Raw genomic sequence first — 19,757 nt, 5'->3', positions numbered from 1 at the left:
TCCACTCAGACCCAAACGAAGTCCTCGGCCGAGTGCCCTCGTCACTCCTGTGCTGTGAGCCTTCGTGGCAGGTCCTGGCCGCGTGCTTTCCTCCGCTTTCGGCTGCCTTCAGTCGCTTTCAGTGGCGTTCTGGTCGCGTTGGTCTATGGACCGCCAATTGCCCAAAATCTAATTTTTGTGAATGAAATTCGCGAGCAAACTCAGAGTGAATGAATGAACACGGTGTCGTTCAAAAACGCGGAGTGATGAAATTAAAAATAAAGTGAAATTAAATAAAGTTACTGAAGCAGAAGAATTTTTAAATGGTATAAAAAAATTTCAAAATTTTATCCATTTTATGGACTGAACAAGTTATGATAAAATTGTGGAGCTATAGAACAACATTTCCTAAGTTGATTAAATTTTAAAACTTTTCAAATTTTTTTGACAGTTTAATATTTAAAGCGGACATTTTCAAGTTTCTTTACGAGAATATTTTTGTTCCAATTGACTTATGGTCTTGGTGTTCTTTTTTTTTAGTTCCAGAAAATAAATCTTTACTTATTATTCCAGTATTTCAATATCTTAGTCGCAAAATAAAAAAAGTGATAAAATAAAAATTTTTCAATTGGTCTGCAGTACCTTTCCGCTAAAAGGGAATTCTTAAATTTATAAACATTTTTAAACAAAGGTACTTAAAAGCTAATGGCTGGCCGGAATGTGCCAAATCGAATCAGTTGCAGTAAACGAGTTAATGGAATGTGGTCCCCATGTGAGGCTCGGCTTGTGCGGGTTTTATCCTTGGTCCTGTTGCGACCATCCTTCCTCCGTTAAGTGATTAATCATGCTCGTATATTTTCCAAGTGAAATTCAATTTGGACCGCAACGTCAGTGCAAGAACCACAACAGCCGCTCAGGCGACAGCAAAAAATAAGAAATAAAAAATAAAGCCCCCGGAAAATTTGAGTAGGGCGAAGGACATCATTTCGGGGCAACGGGACGAAAAATTCTGGCATCGATACAGACAGGAAGAACTGCATCCGACGGTGAGTGGAGTTTGGCTTTCATCCCCTTGAATTGGCAACTGAGTTGCATTGCCTCAGAACCAAAGGAGTTTTTATGGCAGGTCGATTCCAATTGGGTTCCAAAACCCAATAAAGTTGGCTAAATTCGAAGATGGCTTGGGCATAAGATTGTCCATTTCCCTTTATTTATTTGGCTCTTTATTTGTGCTGGGAAAATTAGTTGCGTTGCTGTTCTTTTGGCCAGGAAAAACAAGCTACAAGCCACAAGCAAACAAGCTACATGGCCCATACAAGGATACGAAAACAGGACCTTTTTCTCAGCGGGAAATAATTTAAGCCCCGAGCGATATTTTTTTAGTTTGGTAATTTAAATGTAAAGCAGGGGAAATCAGGCCGAACATTTAGGTTAATCATACGCCATGTTGTCCAAGGGCAGAGCCTCAAGCAGTCTGCCTGCTTTGCATAAATTAGTAAGTTTTTACTTTGAAAGCGGCGCTGCCTTTCTGCCTTTTGCTGGGGAAAATAAGCAAGGGAACATAATCAGGATATAAGGGCCATCCGTCTGCTAGTTGTCCTCGTTGCTCCTGCCATATAAATCAATTTTAATTTAATCACTTTATCGCTGTAATAAATCATGCGCCGGGCGCAGGAGTTGCCGCTCATGAGGATGCGAGTGCGGATGCGGATTGTTGTTAACAATAAAGCGGAGCACTGCTAACAAAACAAAATTTAAATATCAAGTTGAGGCGGCGCCGAAGACGACGATGACGGTGATGACAACGGGAAACAATGGAAAAAACTTTCTTCATTAAAATTTTTAATGACTTTCCCTCTATTTGCGCAAGGTAATGAAAGTCAACAGCCTCACTATGTTGCTGTGTACATAAATATTTCAAAGAATTCGTTTTTTTACCGATGCAAATTCTATTCCGAAAGTCTTTTGTTTTTCTTTCCCGCTTTTTTTTTTATGCGCCGCACTTTTTGCGTAATTTTCTTTACATCCCGCTTGCTTTTTGCCATAGTTGGAGTTTGTTTTGATTGCCTTTTTGCCGATTGACGTTTTGAGCCCGTCATTTAATTACATTACGGTCGATTAAGGCGTAACAAAACCATAAAATGTGTATCGGAAACACCACATCACAAAAAGCCGAACACATCCTGACATAAAAGTGAATTCCATTGAACTAAAATAGAAATTCTGGTTAATTAAGCGGCTCATTCTTGTGCGAATTCCACAGGCCTTTGTTTGCCTATTGATTTTATAATTAAGACAAATTCCAGGCAATTAAATCAATTCGCCCAACCCATGACCTAGTACAATGTGACTGACTTGTATCTAGGTCTAAATTATTTCACCTCAGGGTCCTGGCGTCTTCGCACTAATAGATTACCAATTAAATGCCACACACCATTAACGGGTAATAATACGCCGAGCTCGAAGGATTCTCTCTAGCAATCTGGGAGCGATTATAGTGTGTGTGTGTGCTGTTGTTTATGACACGCCCCCTGCCGAGTACCGCCCCCATCTATGTGTACTTTACGCATAATGACAATGGCACCCACATACCCACACTCACGCACACAGTCGCATGTTGTAGTTGATAGCTCGCTAAACTATTTATTTGCATATAAATATTTCAGCGACGATCAGAGGAGAACATTTATGTATACACCTGGGGTCAAAACAATAGCAGCTATCATACACATTTCTAGATATTATGTATGTGCTTTACTTTTGTTGAACAAGTTACAAATATGGATATGTATATGACGATTTAAAAAAGTAAAAATTGAAAAGAATTTTCTTTCATTTTTGATTTGCCATTTCCTGAACCTAAGTGTAGAACAGCGTGCATGTAACGGCACTTGTGTTTGCGAAGGGAAATGGAAAAGCTTCCTTTCCTTTTCCCCAAGAATACACAGGTACTTGTACCTTCGCCGCTTCCAGTCAAGTTTTCTCGTCTTTGTAATTGAAATAGTTTGTGAATTGTGTGTTTATGGGATCGTGTGCGTTGTAGGCTAAAAATGCTTCCGATAACACAAAAGGAAATCCATTTGCCACGACGGAATTGTTTTCCCACACTCACATGCACTCAGAATCAAACCCCAAAGGTGGCCTGAAAAATTCAGATAGGCTTGCGAATAAACAGATTAACTTTTCAAGTCTGCTTGTGAGCCAGTAGATGCAACTTAATTAAATTCTAGGTAACTAAATTAAGATGTAGTCTAAGTGGAGTTGAGCCTCAAATTTTCAAAAAGTCTGTCGGTGAACTTTTACTTTTCCTGTTAAAGGCACTTAAAGTTTTAATAATTTTGCCAGTTTGATTTAATGTTTAGAAAAGCGCACCTGAAATTAAAAGAGGTTAAAGTCGTAGTTAAACCAATTTTCCAGTACTTAGATAACCATCAGTTTTCTTTATTGACTTATTGAAGAAGGTTCGAGCTAAAGAAGTTTGACTGTAGTAATAAAAATATACCGTAGGTGTTTGTCCTCAGTCATTGTGAATACTTTAGTGCGTCAAATGCAAAAAGCATTGCGATTTATTTCTGCCGCATTCGTTGATTGTTTCGCTTTTATTTCGCCACCACACATGCAAACAATGGTACAGGACAAAGGATACAATGTATGCACAGCAGAGGACAAACACAGACAAATCCGCTTTCACTTTTGTTTGCTTAGTGTTGGCGAAACCAGAAAGCCCCGATAAACGTCGACGGAATGTCAGGTGGAATAATTTGGCGTTTACCAGCAAGTGGAGAAAGCGGAGAAAGGGGATTGGGAATTATATGTGTATGCTTTACTGACATTGACAGCAGTCAAAATTTTGGGGTTACGCATCGGCAGAGCCCTCGCCATATTTAAGTACTTACATCATGTGCATTACATTTTATGGCTGTGTGGGTAATAAACCAGCAAGTGCAATTACCAAAACAGCAACAGCGCGAGTGGCAGGCGGCAATTTGCAACATTGTTTCCCAGGGGATGCCAAAAGGGGTCAGCGGGGGTGGAGCACTTAAATAGTTTTACACATTAGCGCCACTCCAACGTTGAGTGGCCACGAAAATTGCGACAGCCCAAGCCAAACAATGCCCCTCGAAAGATTTTCATCATGGGATTTACCATGTTTTTCTTTCCTTCTTTGTTTTTAAATTTTCATATTTTTAAGGGTATTATGTTGTTAATCTGATCAACTTTAGTTAAGTGGTTTTCCACTAAACAAACCCTAAAGTTTGGACTTAAAATAAATCCCTTAGGTTTAAATAAAGTTGGTGCAGTAATTAGGCGTGGCTTTAAGGACCCTTTCAACCAAGCAAGGAATCTCTTACATGGCCCACATGTGAATGCTGTTGGCAACGCCCCTGAAAGTATGCAATGTCAAGCATTCGAAAACTTTTGCACTGCCCGCAGCACATTAATCTTGAGCTTGTTTGGTTATTTCACTTGCACACACGCATACACACGCACACACACACATACATCGCTATTTGACCCCGCCCCATGCGTGAGTATTTGATTTGGAAAGGTCGCCGTCGTCCCTGATGTTTTTTTTTCGTTCGGTTTTGTTGGCTTGGCGACTTGGCCGCCCGTCTCAATGGCGGCACACTTGTAACACTAATGAAAATTCCAAATTCCAATGAGCTGTCAGCCGCCACACAGCGACGTCAGCGTCCTTGGCACACTGCCAGTAAATTGGGTCCGAGTGGTCATAATTTCGGATGCAACCCCGCCCCCCGCCCCCCGGCAATCCATTCTGCCCCGCCCCTAAATCCCCCATACTTCTCCGCTCGAGAAAATGTAACAAAATGCAACGAACTTGAAATACCATACAAAGGCTACAAAATGCTACTGACGCTTGTTCGTTCGTTCAATCAGTGCACTGAGAGAAAAGCAAAGCTATAAGTATTAAGTATTTTCAATAAACTAGCCCAATCTTCAGATTAAATATGTAAATAAATTAAAGCGTGTTCAAGAATGTATCCACATTTATAGCCTTTAAAATATTATCCCCCTTTAAACATTTTTATTTTAATTCTTAGTGCACTTTCTCTCTTTGTTCAAATGTTTGCTTAAAGTATTGTCTTGGACTGCAGTCGACAGAAGAGTGTGTGTGTGCGAATCTATGTGAGAATTGATGCGAGTGTCTTTGTGGGCGTGAGTAAGCCTGTGATGGCACTTTACGAATTGCTTTGGCGTATGTGGGCTAAAGGGTCGTTTTGTTAATAACTTATGACAGGCAGCCAGCTCGGGCCCGAAACTCACCTGGCCAAAAGTGTGTGTGAGCCGTTGTTGCGGTCGCCTTTGCTGCTGGCCAACTGGGGATGATTAATGTAGCAGCTGAACGGCTTGGGCATGTGGCCAAAAAGGATTGAGGCCTGGGAAATTGATACGAGGGCTAGTGGCTTCAGGGTAAGCCAGTAAAAATCAGACATTTTCAACAGAGATACCTGAGAGTATGGCCAGTAGTCGTATATCAGAGTGCTAATGAAGAACGAAAGCTGCTCTCGGAGCTGCTCCATTGAAGCCAAGTTCAATGGAATTCCAAACTCTCTCAGCCGTCAAATGGGTTTCCATTATTTTGCCGCCCCATTGGCCAACTCCCTAGGGGAGTGCTCCTTATAGACAGATCCACAAGTCCCCTCATTTACTTAACTAATTCCCAACACGTGCTGTCACTTACAATTGTCCGCTCTCTCTTCAATTTTCGGTGGGCCTGAACTTTTGGTTTTCCACGAAGTGGAGCCCTGCAATTTTCAGGCCCGTCGGTTCAATTGGTCTAATTGACTTTTTCTTTTTGGCGGCTCGGGAAAAACTTTTCAACGCCCACCCAACGAGAAGAATTAACAGGCAATAATCGATGGAGTGGCCTGTTTCTCGACAATCCAATCCACCCACTCTGCGTTTGCTATTCTGACGCTTTCTTGCCCTGGAAATTATGCCACAAATTTGAAATGCCACATGGAAAAAGAGGCCTGGTGGGTGGTTAGGTGGCTCGGTATTTCGGTGGCTCGGCGGTGCTTCAATGCTTTTTGCCCAAGGGTGGGACGCTCGGCGACAACGAAATTAAACGAAAATCGTAATAAATTGCAAAAAATTTACGAAAATTGGCTCCGCTAGGGACGAAACACTTTACAACCGACAGCAGCGGGCAATGGAAACTTTCTGAATTGAAAAATTGAAAATAATGAATGGCACGCACACACACAATCCCAAACACACAGATCCAGCACGCACACGCACACAGACAAAGATACGAAGGCAGAATGGCAAATACACAGGGGAAAAACATATTTCTTAAAGTTATAAATTTGGATTTCTTTTTTTTTAGCAAATTGGAATTGGAATTGTTGCCTTGTAAACAAGGCTTAATAAAAATCTGTTGTTTTTTCTTTAACCGAAATTGTAGCCGTTCTTTAAAACGTTATTGAAAATCAAGTTGTTATTTTTATAACTTCGTGATTTGTAACTCTTAAGTCTTTTATGCAAAATTCCATTGGTAAAGAAAAAATACACATTACCCTGTTTTTTCCTCGTGTAACTACAGATTCTGGCAGGCGCTAAGCGTAAAACGCTCAAAATTACAGCAACAAATAAAATTTGCAGTAAACCGCGTGCTTGACACGCCCCTCCCCAGCCACGCCCCCCGCCCATTAGGCGCCGTGGGCGATGCGACAGATTTGAATGACAATTCGCCGGTGTGGCAGCCGCGGAAAAAGAGGACGAGATCCTGTCCCCCAGTTGGGCGGGTGGCTTTTCCTCGGTCGCCTGATGAGTGTAGATGACTGTAGATGCGTGTTTTCCTGCTGGCGTTATGAGGTGGAAAACCGGGAGGCTTTTCCGCAAAGGGGGAGTAGCATGGGGTGGAGTGAGAAGAGGGGGCAGAGTGGATGGGCCCACGTGGGCGCGAGCCACGCTCAGGTATTTAAATTCATTTTCGTTTCATGCCAAGGATAGACATCTCGCATTTGGCCTCTTTCGCGTGAAAAGGGCCAAAAGGGGGGTGGGAAAAGTGGAGGGGGTGGTGGAGAGGGGGCTTATGAAAATGATGTTCTCTTGCAAATTATTACACCAAAATTAAAATAATATTTCTCATGATTGCAAATAGCTCAGCCAAGCAGATTTTGTGCCACGCCGGGTTTTGTTTTTCTTGGCCGTACAGTCATAAATATATATACTTATTTATACTTCTAATTTTCACCTTTTTGTTTGGTTTTACCTCCAGCTACCAGCTTTTTCGGTTCTCGCCACGTTTTTGGTTTATTCTTTTTTTGCAGCGTTTGCTCAGTTGGCTTTTAATACCCATACTTTTTGTTGGCCTGCGTTATTTTTTTTATTATTTTCGCCTTAATAAACTGCCTGAGTTGGCAGAAAAAGAGATGGCTAAGGAATACTGCCGGTGACTATGAGCAATTTTCATTTTATTTCGCCGCCAAACGAAATGAGAAATACTGAAAAGCGTTGTGGGTCCTTTCGGGTTGTTTCGGGGCTCAGGTAGCTCCACCGTTTCCCCAACTAATTATCTCGAAATGAGTTTTTCGCAGCCACCTTGGCGATTCGAAGCGCAGTCTTAAGTTGTCTATCGCAGTTTGGAAAATGTCAGGCGTCAGTGCCGCCATATAGTGTGTGCCATATCCTGGGCAACCTCGAGTTCCCCAACTTCCTCGACTTCCGTGCCACGCAGATTGCCATTTAATGTTAATTTCGCGACTTAATTAGCCATAAAATCTGCGACCCGCTCGGCAGCGGGGCAAACTTAATCAGCTGCAGGAAAATGTGTGTTGCATGACTGCCAAGTGGATCTTAACCCAGTTTGGAGTTCTGCTCCAGCATGCTAATGTGCAGTTGATTAGAATGTCACTCCAAACCTGCCCACATGCACTGCTCGGGCCAAGATGTCCCGATTAAAGTGGAAACTGGCACAAACACGATAAGCCGGTTACCGACCGGACCAACAGACTTCTAGCAAAATGACCAAGGCCTCCGGCTGTCTGGCAAAATAGTGAAATATAGTGAAACCCGGCGACGGAGTGCATTATGTGCCGACAGGACTTGCGTGCTCAGTGGCCACAGGACCACCAGCATGACATATATTGTGTAAATCATGTTAGTACAAGTACACTGTGAAAAGTAGAGAACTTAGGGAAGTGTTATATTTTAAATGCAAAAACCATAGTTAAGTCTTTGCTTACACTTGTTGAAACATTTTTTTTACCTAAGTAACTAACAAAAGGGGAAAAAGAAATACGAGCATTGTGAAGATAACAAGTTTTTGAACTATATACTTTTCTACTTAAGGCCAGCTTTTCTTCTCTGTTGAGTTGACTTGTAGGAAAGTATTTTTTTCCAGTAGACGGAAACTCACAATTGATATACTAACGCACACGCCCTCGCAGATATGGCTGGCAAATTATTCGTAGAAAATTGTTTTTCCTCGACAGCCAGCAAATCAGAATTGATATGAGCCTATAATAAAACTATAAGTGGCCGTTTTGCGTGGCCATTAGGAACAGTCGATAAGTAAGTCAGCAATGAGACGGGCAATGGTAATGGGTAGGGGGATCGATTTGATATTCGAGAGGCAAAAAGAACGAAAAGTAGTCATTGTCTTTCTATACTCATCCGCCCGAGGCAACTCCTTGTGTCCTTTGTCTTATCTGCCATCCTGCAGTCAATATTTCAGTTCGTCTTTGACAGCTCCGCTGATGAATTCGCCTTCAGTCGTTCACGGCGGAGTTTTGCCCACACCTCCTAACGACGTGACTTTTGGCATCTTGTTATTATATCGAAATTATCCGGGCTGCAACTGAAATTGTTTCACAGTCACACGTGCCGAGGCCATTTGGGAATTCGAGGAGGGGAAGTGGGGAGCAGTGGAGCCAATTCGGATATATTCTGGCCAGCAAATGTATAGATATTGGTTTTGGGTCTTGCTCTTCGGTTATTTATTAGCTATTTTTGAGTGGAAAATAAACATTTGGTTGGAATTTGATGTTCTAGATATTTATTTTGATAAAGTTTTAAATTTTATTGTTAAAAGATTAAAAGTTAAATGGTGGTAAACAAAATTTAAAACTTTGTTTTTTCTTTTGGTCTTTTTTAATTAGCAAACTTGGCTCTGTTGTTGCCAACCATTGTTTCCAGCTCTGTTGGGATGCGGATCCGGTTTCATTATTATTTTAGCCAACATTGGCGATGCGGACGGCGTGTGCAGACAATTTGTAATTCGCTCGAGTATCTGCTGACGGAGTTCTTTATGTTATTATCATATTAGGCAGCGCCCGCACATATCTCATTTGGTCATGTGACTGGAATTCATTGCCCCGAAAATTATGCAAAACCCATTAAGTTTTCGCAATCGGAAGGCGGCCACCAAACCCCGAGCACCCCGGATTCCCATTTCCCGCTTTCCCGCCTTCCTGCTTTTCTGCTTGTGATGTGATACATTTTTAATTTATTGCCCCATGGCTTTTAGGAGCCCGATGCTCATCGAGCCGGCTTTTCAAAGGGAAACTTTGGGCGCCGCTAATAAAAACTCATGCCAACTCATCAAAAACTAACTTTAAATATGTCCTTTGGGTCCCAATGAAATGAGTGCGTGCGTGCGTCCTGAGACGAAATGAAAGCGAACCTATATCCTGGCACTCACTGGAGCAGAAGTTGAGTGGGCTCGCAGTTGGAGTTCGTTAGCTTAGTTTTCCCCCTTTCGCCAAATCCAAGAAAAATGGCTGGGCAAAAAGAATACGAAAGCGGAAAGCGAAACTCACTGAAAAGCGTAAACATTTCGTCTTCCGACTGCAACAAATTAATCATGATCCGTATGCCATGAACTCAGGTCGCGGGTGGTGAACGGTATTGATTTCGAATTATGCAAATATTTGGTCAAATGATTCGCTCATGTGTGCCCAACTCGACAGCTCACGAGATTCGGATTAGTTAGCATTTTTCCCCGGTGACGTCAGGGTTGCTTTTAGCTGAGTTCTCCACATTTCGCTCGCTTTACATTCCGCGGCTGACACGGTTGTTGTCAGGACATTCCGTGTTCGCCGCATGTCCGCTGGGTAACTTGATTTGTCAGGACAAGGACACCAGGACGAAGACGGAAGCCGCACGGGGAGAAACTTTCAGTGGAATCGGTCGGTCATCGAGGGGATGGCTTGTTTCACAAATCAAAATAACTGTCATTTGCGGCGTTTCCGCTTGACATTTCAACTGCAAAGGGGAGCACTCAGAAATTATATCGATATAAGTCTTATAAAGGCAAAACGAAAACACTTTCTTTATTGAGTTGTTGTTTGAGAGAAACTTATAAGCAATTTATGAGAATTTTGTAACGCCTTAATAAATTAAAGAAAACATGGAAAGTTTTCTCAATAAATCTCAATTGATTGAGGATTTTTTGCTGTGCATCGACAGATCCCGAGTACTGACCCACTTCCCATTTGTGACAATATTTAATTATTAATCACGACACACCAGGGAGCAAAGGGATGGCAAGATGCTGATGGCTCCTTTACGGGGACCACATGTCGCATGAGCAATATGCCACTTAAAATAATGCCCGATGCTCGATTGGCTCACTGACAGCCGGCAGACGTTGGTATTCGTGCCTATGGAGTCCTGTACATTGCCGTTGTCATTCATCTTGTGGTTTGGCGAAGAGTTCGCCGTGGCTGCCGATGTCCTTGCTGGTTGCTGGTTGTCGTCCTGTCCAATCATTATTCATTGCGTGACAAGCGCGTTAAATGTGTCTCTGGCCGGGAACATGTGTGAGTCGGCAATAACTTTTAACATGCCAAAGGTATTTCCGCAACAATAACAGCAGGGGAAGACACGCAGGGCCAAGAAGTGCCAGAAATTAAGGGGAGCTCACACTCGAAGAATCTTTTGGCCAGGCTAATAAAATCAAGTAGAATTCAAGGTATTTTGTTGGTTTACATTTTTGTACAAATTCCAAAACATGTTATGCCTTTGCTAGTATCAAAATCAATTGAAATTCTTTTAATTAAATGCTTGCAATGTCAAAAGCTTGTTATTCTAATAACTAAAACTATCAGAGTCATTTAAGATTGCACAAATGAATTAGATTTTGGTTTTGGTTTACAGCTTTGAACAAGTATTGCCTTTATCACTATTTTAAGTAATTTTATTTTTAAGTGCAGAATGAAAAGGATACTTTTTGTGTTTTTTTCCTGTTGGGGTGCCAATCGTGAGAGCCCGAGTTTTGGCTGTCGATTCCGTCTCCCCAGCTGTCTGTATGAGCCACAAATTAATGCCAGCCATTATCACGGAATCCACTTTCATGCCCCTCACCCCGCTGTCCTTATTTGTCCTTGATTGCCTCGAATAGCGAACAAAAAATATAAGTATACTATATATATACAAGTGTATATATGTATATCTGAAAAACAAAAGCCTCCTTTGGCCGGTGTTTCGAATGATTTCTGTTTGCCTCCGCTAGATTCCTTGCGTGCCATGACACTCTGCCACCGGTGTAAATATTTGTGACATAATTAAGCAACCCAGCACCGAACGGAACCGGGATCGGGGATTGGGGATTGGGGGTGGGGGAGTGCGGATCCGGGATCCGAAGGCATTATCAAATCGGTCGGGGGCACACAAGTTGCAAAGCCGAAAATAAAGCAAACATCGGCGCTTTCAGTGGAGAGCGCTTTCGCCACGCGCGTGATTAAATTTCATTTGTGGACCCAACCAAAACGGAACCCAACTGACTGACTGAGTCCTTAGTCCTTAACTCGCCGTATTTACCGTCGTTTTAGTGCCTCGCCTCGCTCGGGTTAGTCGGAAAAACGCCACTTTTCCCCTTCCCCCACCGCGCTTTTCCCTCGAGTGCGTGTGTTTGACTTGGATTCGCATTAAGATTGTCAAAGATTTGGCCGCCAGTGGGGAGCCACTCGAACCGTTCACTTTGTTTCGCTTGGTTTACCTGAAAAAAAAGAAAAATAAAGAGAAATCCCCGAAAACGCCAAAAACGCTCGGGGAGCAATTTGGAAGATTTTAGGCGGCGATTTATCGCTCGGCTCCTGAGTGGGTGCCACCGATACTTTGAGCCCGGAGATAGCAGATAGCAGTCTATTCTGCCGGCTCACCATCAAGTTAATTTGAATACGAGGGCTGCCAAAAAGAAAAGGTTGTTCAATGTCACCGGGGCTTTGCTCGTCTATCCGCCATGCGATTCCAATTCAGCGATAGTGCACGGAATTAATGGATGTTCGGATCCCACCTACATGCACATGTCCCTCCTCCACTGCCTGTGTCCTTATCGACATGAACAACAATGGCAGCGGCACTAATAAATTCTGGCATTAGGCCTCCTTTCAACTGGGGGCGTGGCCCCAAAGCCGGGAATATTACTTGACATCAGGAGAGTGCTTCGGCGAGTCGTAAAAACTTTGTTGCCTACTTCACGGGGCAATTCTACGTTTCGACCGCAAATACATGCAAACTTCCGTACAACTTTAAGAACCTACAAAAAAAAAAATAAATAAAAAAAAAATTATTTATTTATTGGCAAAAATTCTGACTTGAACAGGGGTCAAAAATTCACCATCACTAAAATAAAAAGTTCGTTCAGGAATTTCATCAGAAACGTTTGGAGGTATGCTACTTTGGAATCAGATTAAAATTGAAAAAGTTATGGGACAAGGAAATGCCATTTTTTGCCATTTTTTGTCACTTTTTGGCAAACCATTGGAAACTTAAAAAATTCTGACTTGAACAGAAATTCGACCACAACCAAAATAAAAAAAATTTTGACGCAGATCGTTCAGGAATTCCTTCAGAACCGATTAGAGGTACGCCACTTTGCAATCGGATTGAAATTGACGAAGTTCTGGGCTCAGGAAATCTGGTTTAAAGTAATTCATTTGGCCAAATTTCTTGGTTAAAAAAAAAAAAAAATTTAAGAATTGATTTTCCAAACTTTGAGGCCAAGAAGTTTGACTGTAGCTGTCATCTCCTAGTATTTCCTATTCCCCTCTGCTTTGGGTGCCAGTTGGCAGGCAATTTCAATAAACACATCGACTCGTCTCGCAAGTTTTAATAATTCAATAGGCAACAATGCGACATGGAAAATCGCTCCATATAATTACGGATCGCATAAAAATTCAAGAAATGGCCGGCGGCTGGCACTTTATTGAATGTCTGCTGAACACGAATTGCCTATTCGGTTTTCTTGACTTCAATTTAAATTCAAAGTCTGTTATTGCAGCTGTCACAGATACAGATACAGATTCAGCCAACAAATGTGGCCATGAGTGGGGCCTGTGGCTGAGTCTGATTCTGATTCTGACTCGGAATCGGAATCTGAAATGTTATGTTGTGATTTGGCGTGGTTCGATGCTGCAGTGGGTCTGCGTCCCAAATCAATTCCGATTGTATAGACGAAACGCCATTACTTCGGAGGGAATTAATTTTTTGGGCCACCAAAAGAGGACCCCGGGGAATTCGAAATTAAAATGCTTCGCACTGCAAGCTTATGAAATTCGGTCTGAAATTAACAACAACCTCATTTTCGCATTCATGCTGAGCACGATTTGCCGACCGCTTTTCCGGGAAATCTCTCGTGCTGCCAACTCCTCCATCAAGTTGGCATGCCCGCATATAAATGCAGAAGGGGCATTTGCTTAACTTTCATGAGGCCATTCAATGACTTAACCATTTCCATCCCGCTGCCTTTTCCAGCCACGCACGCACACAATTGCCAGCTAACTGAAAAGGGTCAAAAGGTTTTTCACACATACAAATTGCTGGCCTGGTCGAAAGCATTTTACATAGAGGCCAGACTTGGCTTTTGCCCAGCTTTTAGCAGCAACCTTTAAGGTTGCCTCAATTAAATTTCTCGTCCCAGACACAAAAAAAAAAGAGAAAACCCCAGAAAGCTGCAGGGCACCTCCCACTTGTTCATATGAGTTTGGCCTCCACTGGAAAAATAAAAGTGATGGAGGCTGAACTATTTGTATAAAAAAATTCGTTGCTTTTTGTAACAAAATATTTATCTAAATATTATTGTAACTTTAAATGAACATTCTTCTTTACCGCAATGTACTTTAATGGTTAAATACCAAACGTCAGAGTTTTCATATGAAAATCTATAAAAGAAACTCTAATTTAAATTGAACTTTTCACCGCAGTGTACACATATTTTCCGTGTTTTTCATTTGGTTGGCCTGTTTTTATGCCAGCTTTCGACCCGTGCTCGCATTTGACTTACTGCACATCAACAGCCTCATCAGGCTGGCGAATAAGTGAAAAAAATGTTTGCTTTTTTAGCAAGAGAGGCGAGTGAGAAATGTGCCAGGAAATTGTGCTAAACAGCTAAACAAAAAGCGCAGAAAAGACGCTGCCTCTGCTGTTTCTGCCGTTTCTGCAATGTGGCTAAAGAAAACATAAACCATAAACGTGTCAGAGTCGGCTCAAGTTATGTTTTTGGACCTTGTTTATAGAGGGGGTAGATGGGGAGGGGGAAAGAGGGGGTGGTGGTAAGATAAGCCAACAACAGCAGGCAGCAGAATTTATGGCGTACGCGGCCCGGAAATGAGCAGCCAGAATGTTGGGGCAAGAGGCACGCGTCCTTCGTCCTTCTCCGCTCGATTGGCTGCAGACCAGATCCAGTTTTACTCCCTGATGTTGACAGGTGATAATCGGGAACGACAGCTCAAACGTAACCAAGTAACAAATGGTATAGACCGCCTCAAAGGAGCACAAATTTGTAAATGAAGCCGCTTTTTAAAGGCTCAATTAAGGTTCTTGATGAGAAGGCAATGTGGCAGCAAATTTGCACATTATTGTGCGGCGTCACCAGGTAAAGGATGTTCTGGGGATTTAAGGTATTAGGGCTTATGCAAAGGACATTCAGATGACTACACAATGTCTTTTTAATCCTGTGCAGGAATGGAATTCATCTGAAATGTGGAAAAAAAAACAAAAGCTATGAAGTTTCCCGTTCCCTTTAAAGTGAAAATCCTAAATCCCAAGGCACTTCAATGAAACCGAATATTTCCGAAATTCTTTCCGTTTAAATGAAACCTTCTGAATGGCGAGTGCCAATGACAGATGTGCAGAGCTCCAAGGACCTTAATGCAGCAAGGATTCGCAATCAGGGGCCAGTGCAATCCAAGCTGAAGAAACAGTCGCCGGCTGTTTACATTAAGTACGGAGCTTAGCAATCAACTCGCGCCGACAGAAGGCAGGACTTCAGGACATTGGGACTCCGGGACACCGGGACTCTTGAATAATGCGGCGCACAGTTGTTGACTTCCTCTGTCAAATTCCGTTGACAAAGGCAGCATCCTTAGTCACTTAGTCATTCGCCCGACCGGAGTGGATGGAGTTCAAGCTCCTGGTGGTCGCACGCCTGACTTCCTGCCAGCCTCAGCACTCGAAATGTAATTTAATTTGTTTATTTGTGTGGCACTCGCCTCCTCCGCAGGACCTCCTTCTCTCTCTCTCTCTCTCTCTCTCTCTCCCAGTCGTCCTTAGTGCTGCTCCAGCTGGCGTGTCTGCTTGCCAATTAATTGTGCACCTTTTGGGGCCGCAAGCAGCAGGTGAGCAGGTGAGCTGGTGAGCAGGGGAGGCCTTCCCGATTTCGAGGCAGCCCAAAAAATCCTCTAATTAATGTGTTTGTTTAGCTTTTGTGCCCGGGAAATTTGCTTAACTCGGTTACCTGTGGATGCGAAAGTCAACATTTTAATTGAATGAAATTTATAGCCCGTGCCGAGAGCATTCAATTACATTACAATAGCTTCATTAGGCTGGCGAAAAGTTTTGCCAGAAAGAAACGAAGCGTCACTCACATAATCTTAACTCGATTAGCAATTAAAATCAGAACTTGGTACTAGGCCAAGATAAGAGTTTATAGCAGAAAAGTATTCTGTGAAGGAAGAATTTAATTTCATGGATAGACATTTTTGAAAGTCTCAAATGCAGCATGAATGTATTTTAGAAAATCATAAGGCCTTACATAATTTAGCTGGGATAATCATAGCTCTCGAAAATGTGTAGCACCCTAACTTTGTCTTAAGTTGGTCCGGATTGCATTGTGTTCACCAGACTCTCCGTCTCTTTTTCCGACAGCTTGACAGCCTGGCGGCGTGTCCTGGCCAAGGACATGAAAATGCGCTTCATTAATTTGGCTGGCAGCCGCGGACTGTCTGAGGGAAATCATCAGCAGCAGAAGCAGCAGCAGCAGCAGGCGGAACAGGATCAGGATCTGCCGGCGAAATTGGAACAGGAACTGAAAGTGGCAACGGGATTCGCGTCAGCTGCAGCGACACAGCACTGAGTTGCAATGGTGGAGGACAATGGGTCGCCGGAAGTGGAAGGAGCGGAAGGAGCCATCGCGCCCCTTTTGGCGCTACTCCGGATGGATGGCCTCAATCAGACGCAGATGCAGACACCGTCGACATTGCCTTCGCAGCCATTCTTCGGCAGCTACAACATCTCCGAGGACGTCTACTTCTACTTCAATGGCTTGCCCACGAGCACGGAGCTCGTCCTGAATGCCACGGCCACCATCGGCACCTCCACGCTGAGTCCTCTGGCCGCGGTGACGAGTGGCAGCGGAGGTGGAGGCACCACCACGCCGGAACCCGATCTCTCCGAGTTTCTGGAGGCCCTGCCCAACGACCGAGTGGGTCTGCTGGCCTTCCTCTTCCTGTTCTCCTTCGCCACGGTGTTCGGCAACTCGCTGGTCATCCTGGCCGTCATCCGGGAGCGGTATCTGCACACGGCCACCAACTACTTCATCACCAGCCTGGCGGTGGCTGATTGCCTGGTTGGGTTGGTGGTCATGCCCTTCTCGGCGCTCTACGAGGTCCTCGAGAACACCTGGTTCTTCGGCACGGACTGGTGCGACATCTGGCGATCCTTGGACGTGCTCTTCAGCACCGCTTCCATCCTGAACCTGTGCGTCATCTCGCTGGATCGCTACTGGGCCATAACGGATCCGTTTAGCTACCCGATGAGGATGACCGTGAAGCGGGCCGCCGGACTGATAGCCGCCGTGTGGATCTGCTCGAGTGCCATTAGTTTTCCGGCCATCGTTTGGTGGCGAGCGGCGCGGGATGGGGAGATGCCCGCGTACAAGTGCACCTTCACCGAGCACTTGGGTTACCTGGTCTTCTCGTCGACGATATCCTTCTACCTGCCGCTGCTGGTGATGGTGTTCACCTACTGTCGCATCTACCGGGCGGCCGTGATCCAGACGAGGTCCCTGAAGATCGGCACCAAGCAGGTGCTGATGGCCTCCGGCGAACTGCAGCTCACGTTGCGCATCCATCGCGGTGGCACCACCCGCGACCAGGCGAATCAGGTTTCGGGAGGAGGAGCAGGAGGAGGGGGTGGTGGAAGTGGAGGAGGAGGCGGAGGAGGAGGTGGCGGGGGAGGAGGATCTCTGAGCCACTCCCACTCGCACTCGCACCACCATCACCACAATCACGGCGGAGGAACGACGACGTCCACGCCGGAAGAGCCCGACGATGAGCCGCTATCCGCTCTGCACAACAACGGATTGGCCCGCCATCGGCACATGGGCAAGAACTTCTCGCTCTCCAGGAAGCTGGCCAAGTTCGCCAAGGAGAAGAAGGCCGCCAAGACGCTGGGCATCGTGATGGGCGTGTTCATCATCTGCTGGCTGCCCTTCTTTGTGGTCAACCTGCTGTCCGGGTTCTGCATCGAGTGCATCGAGCACGAGGAGATCGTCTCGGCCATTGTCACCTGGCTCGGCTGGATCAACTCCTGCATGAATCCTGTGATCTACGCCTGCTGGAGCAGGGACTTCCGCAGGTAAGGATCATGATGGTAGTACCAAAAAACGCAGTTGAAATTGATTTGGAAAATGGTTAAAGAAGAAAGATGGAGGAGCAACCTCAAAACCACTAGAAGTAGATATAGAGTCTGCTATTGATTGGCATTTGACCTGCGTTTTTGGGGCCTCTAAATCCTGTGCTTCACCCTGCGGACATGTTTCCTAACTGGCTTCGCCTCTCCTTTTTTTCAGAGCCTTTGTGCGACTGTTGTGCATGTGCTGTCCTCGCAAGATTCGCCGCAAGTACCAGCCCACGATGAGGTCCAAGTCGCAGGTGAGTGTCCCTATTCCCCCTCCCATTCCCATCCGGATTTCAGTTCAGCGAACGCGATTCGATTTGACTCACTTTCTCGCTTTTACGGTCTGGGAAAGTTCGCAGTTATCCGAATTTTCCCCTCGGCTGAGTTGTTGTTGCATCCACTCTTTTGGCGGGCAAACAAAAACTGGTTGATGGAAATCGCTTTCATGAATTACGTGCTGCCGGCCGTCTGCACTTTTGTATGCTCCAAAAACGAAACTCAACGAACGGCAAAATTAATTCACAAATTTAATGAATATGCAGAAACAAAAAAAAAAAAGGAGAAAGAAAACTGACATTTACCACTCGAGTTGCCCCCTTAAGCCCCATTTTTCTGGCCACGACTTCCGTTCACACACGGCAGACAACCATGGAAACTTCCTGCCATCCTCACATTTGCGAACCCCTGCATAAATCATTCGAGGGGCGCATCACTCAACCTGTCGACCCTCGACCCTCCACCCTCGACTCTCGACCCTCAGCGTGATTTTAATGAATAATTTTCTAATGTTTGGCAACTCTGGCTGCACCTGAGCACAGGAGCATTGCACCCAGAGTTCGCTGATGGAGAAATCCACTGTCGCCCTCGCTGGGACTTACTGTCAATAGGGTCCGTGAGTAATTAGCCTGGAGTCGCGTATTTGCCTTTCGAAATTACAGTCGAACTTGTCCAAACTTTTGCCTACATTAAGCTGCCAGACGGGATTAATTCTGAGTTGGTAAACTAATTGCATTATTCTTGTATTTAATGAGCAGATTTGGTGATGTGCAGTCTAGCAATATTATACTAATTAATTTTTTAGATTTTCATGAAGTATTCAAAATTTAAGAAAACATAATTTGGAAAGTAAACATAAAAAATAAAATTTTTCGATTTAATTTATTCAAGTTCTACTGTAATTTAGGCAATTTCGTAACCCATCAGAATCACTTAAAGTGTCAACTCCCCGAAATGGAGGCCAGTCCCAAAATATCTCATGTCATCACCGCATTAAAGTCCTCGCAGTCATTATCGTATTCACCTCGGGCCCATATACATATATAGTACACCAGTTTTATATATAGCACCGTCTTGTCTGGCGAATCTGAAGCTGATTGTGATTCCGGCGGCGTTCTTGATTTTGCAGAGATTCGCGACGCGGCGCTGCTACTCAACCTGCTCGCTGCACGGCATTCAGCACGTGCGACACAACTCCTGCGAGCAGACTTACATATAGTTTAGCGTAGATTTAGTTGACAATGATTAAGGCGCCCGCTCCGGTCCGTTACAAACAGCCCCGCCCCCTTTACGCCCTACGTACGCTTTGTCCGCAAGTCAATGGCAAGGTAAGCGACTTGTGACTTTGAGTCCTCTGATTCTCTCTTCGTTCTCCGTTCTCCGTTATCCGTTTCTCTGTGTGTGTGTTCCTTTCAAAGTCACATGCACGAGTATAAAGAATGGGGGATAAACACAAGCATCATGTCCCGTTCTTTGGATGCTGCATCTGTTACTGTCGCTCTCGGCTGTTGCCGTCTCTGTCTGTGACTGCTCTGTCTCACTCACTCTTGTTTGTTGACTCGACCATTGTTGTTTGTATCCTTGTTTCCACCTTGTTTTGGTGTTTTTTTTTTGTTCCTGAAATCTCTTGATAC

At 44.3% G+C, this 19,757-nt stretch overlaps 1 protein-coding gene across 1 annotated transcript in view; it reads left to right on the top strand.

The window, feature by feature from the left end:
* Positions 1 to 62: 62 nt before the first annotated feature.
* The window catches only part of LOC108088536 (dopamine receptor 2), a 28,184-nt gene continuing 8,489 nt past the window's right edge, over positions 63 to 19,757 (top strand). Inside the window, 4 exon segments of the mRNA XM_017186380.1 lie at positions 63 to 305; positions 844 to 1,025; positions 16,096 to 17,805; positions 18,020 to 18,101. Of these exon segments, the coding sequence (XP_017041869.1) occupies positions 16,310 to 17,805; positions 18,020 to 18,101 (1,578 nt within the window). The 5' untranslated portion in view covers positions 63 to 305; positions 844 to 1,025; positions 16,096 to 16,309.

The sequence above is a fragment of the Drosophila ficusphila genome, unplaced genomic scaffold (assembly GCF_018152265.1).
Source record: "Drosophila ficusphila isolate 14025-0441.05 unplaced genomic scaffold, ASM1815226v1 contig_791, whole genome shotgun sequence".
NCBI lineage: Eukaryota > Metazoa > Arthropoda > Insecta > Diptera > Drosophilidae > Drosophila > Drosophila ficusphila.
Note: the sequence above shows the minus strand (reverse complement) of the source record. Positions and strands in the feature narration are given on the sequence as shown.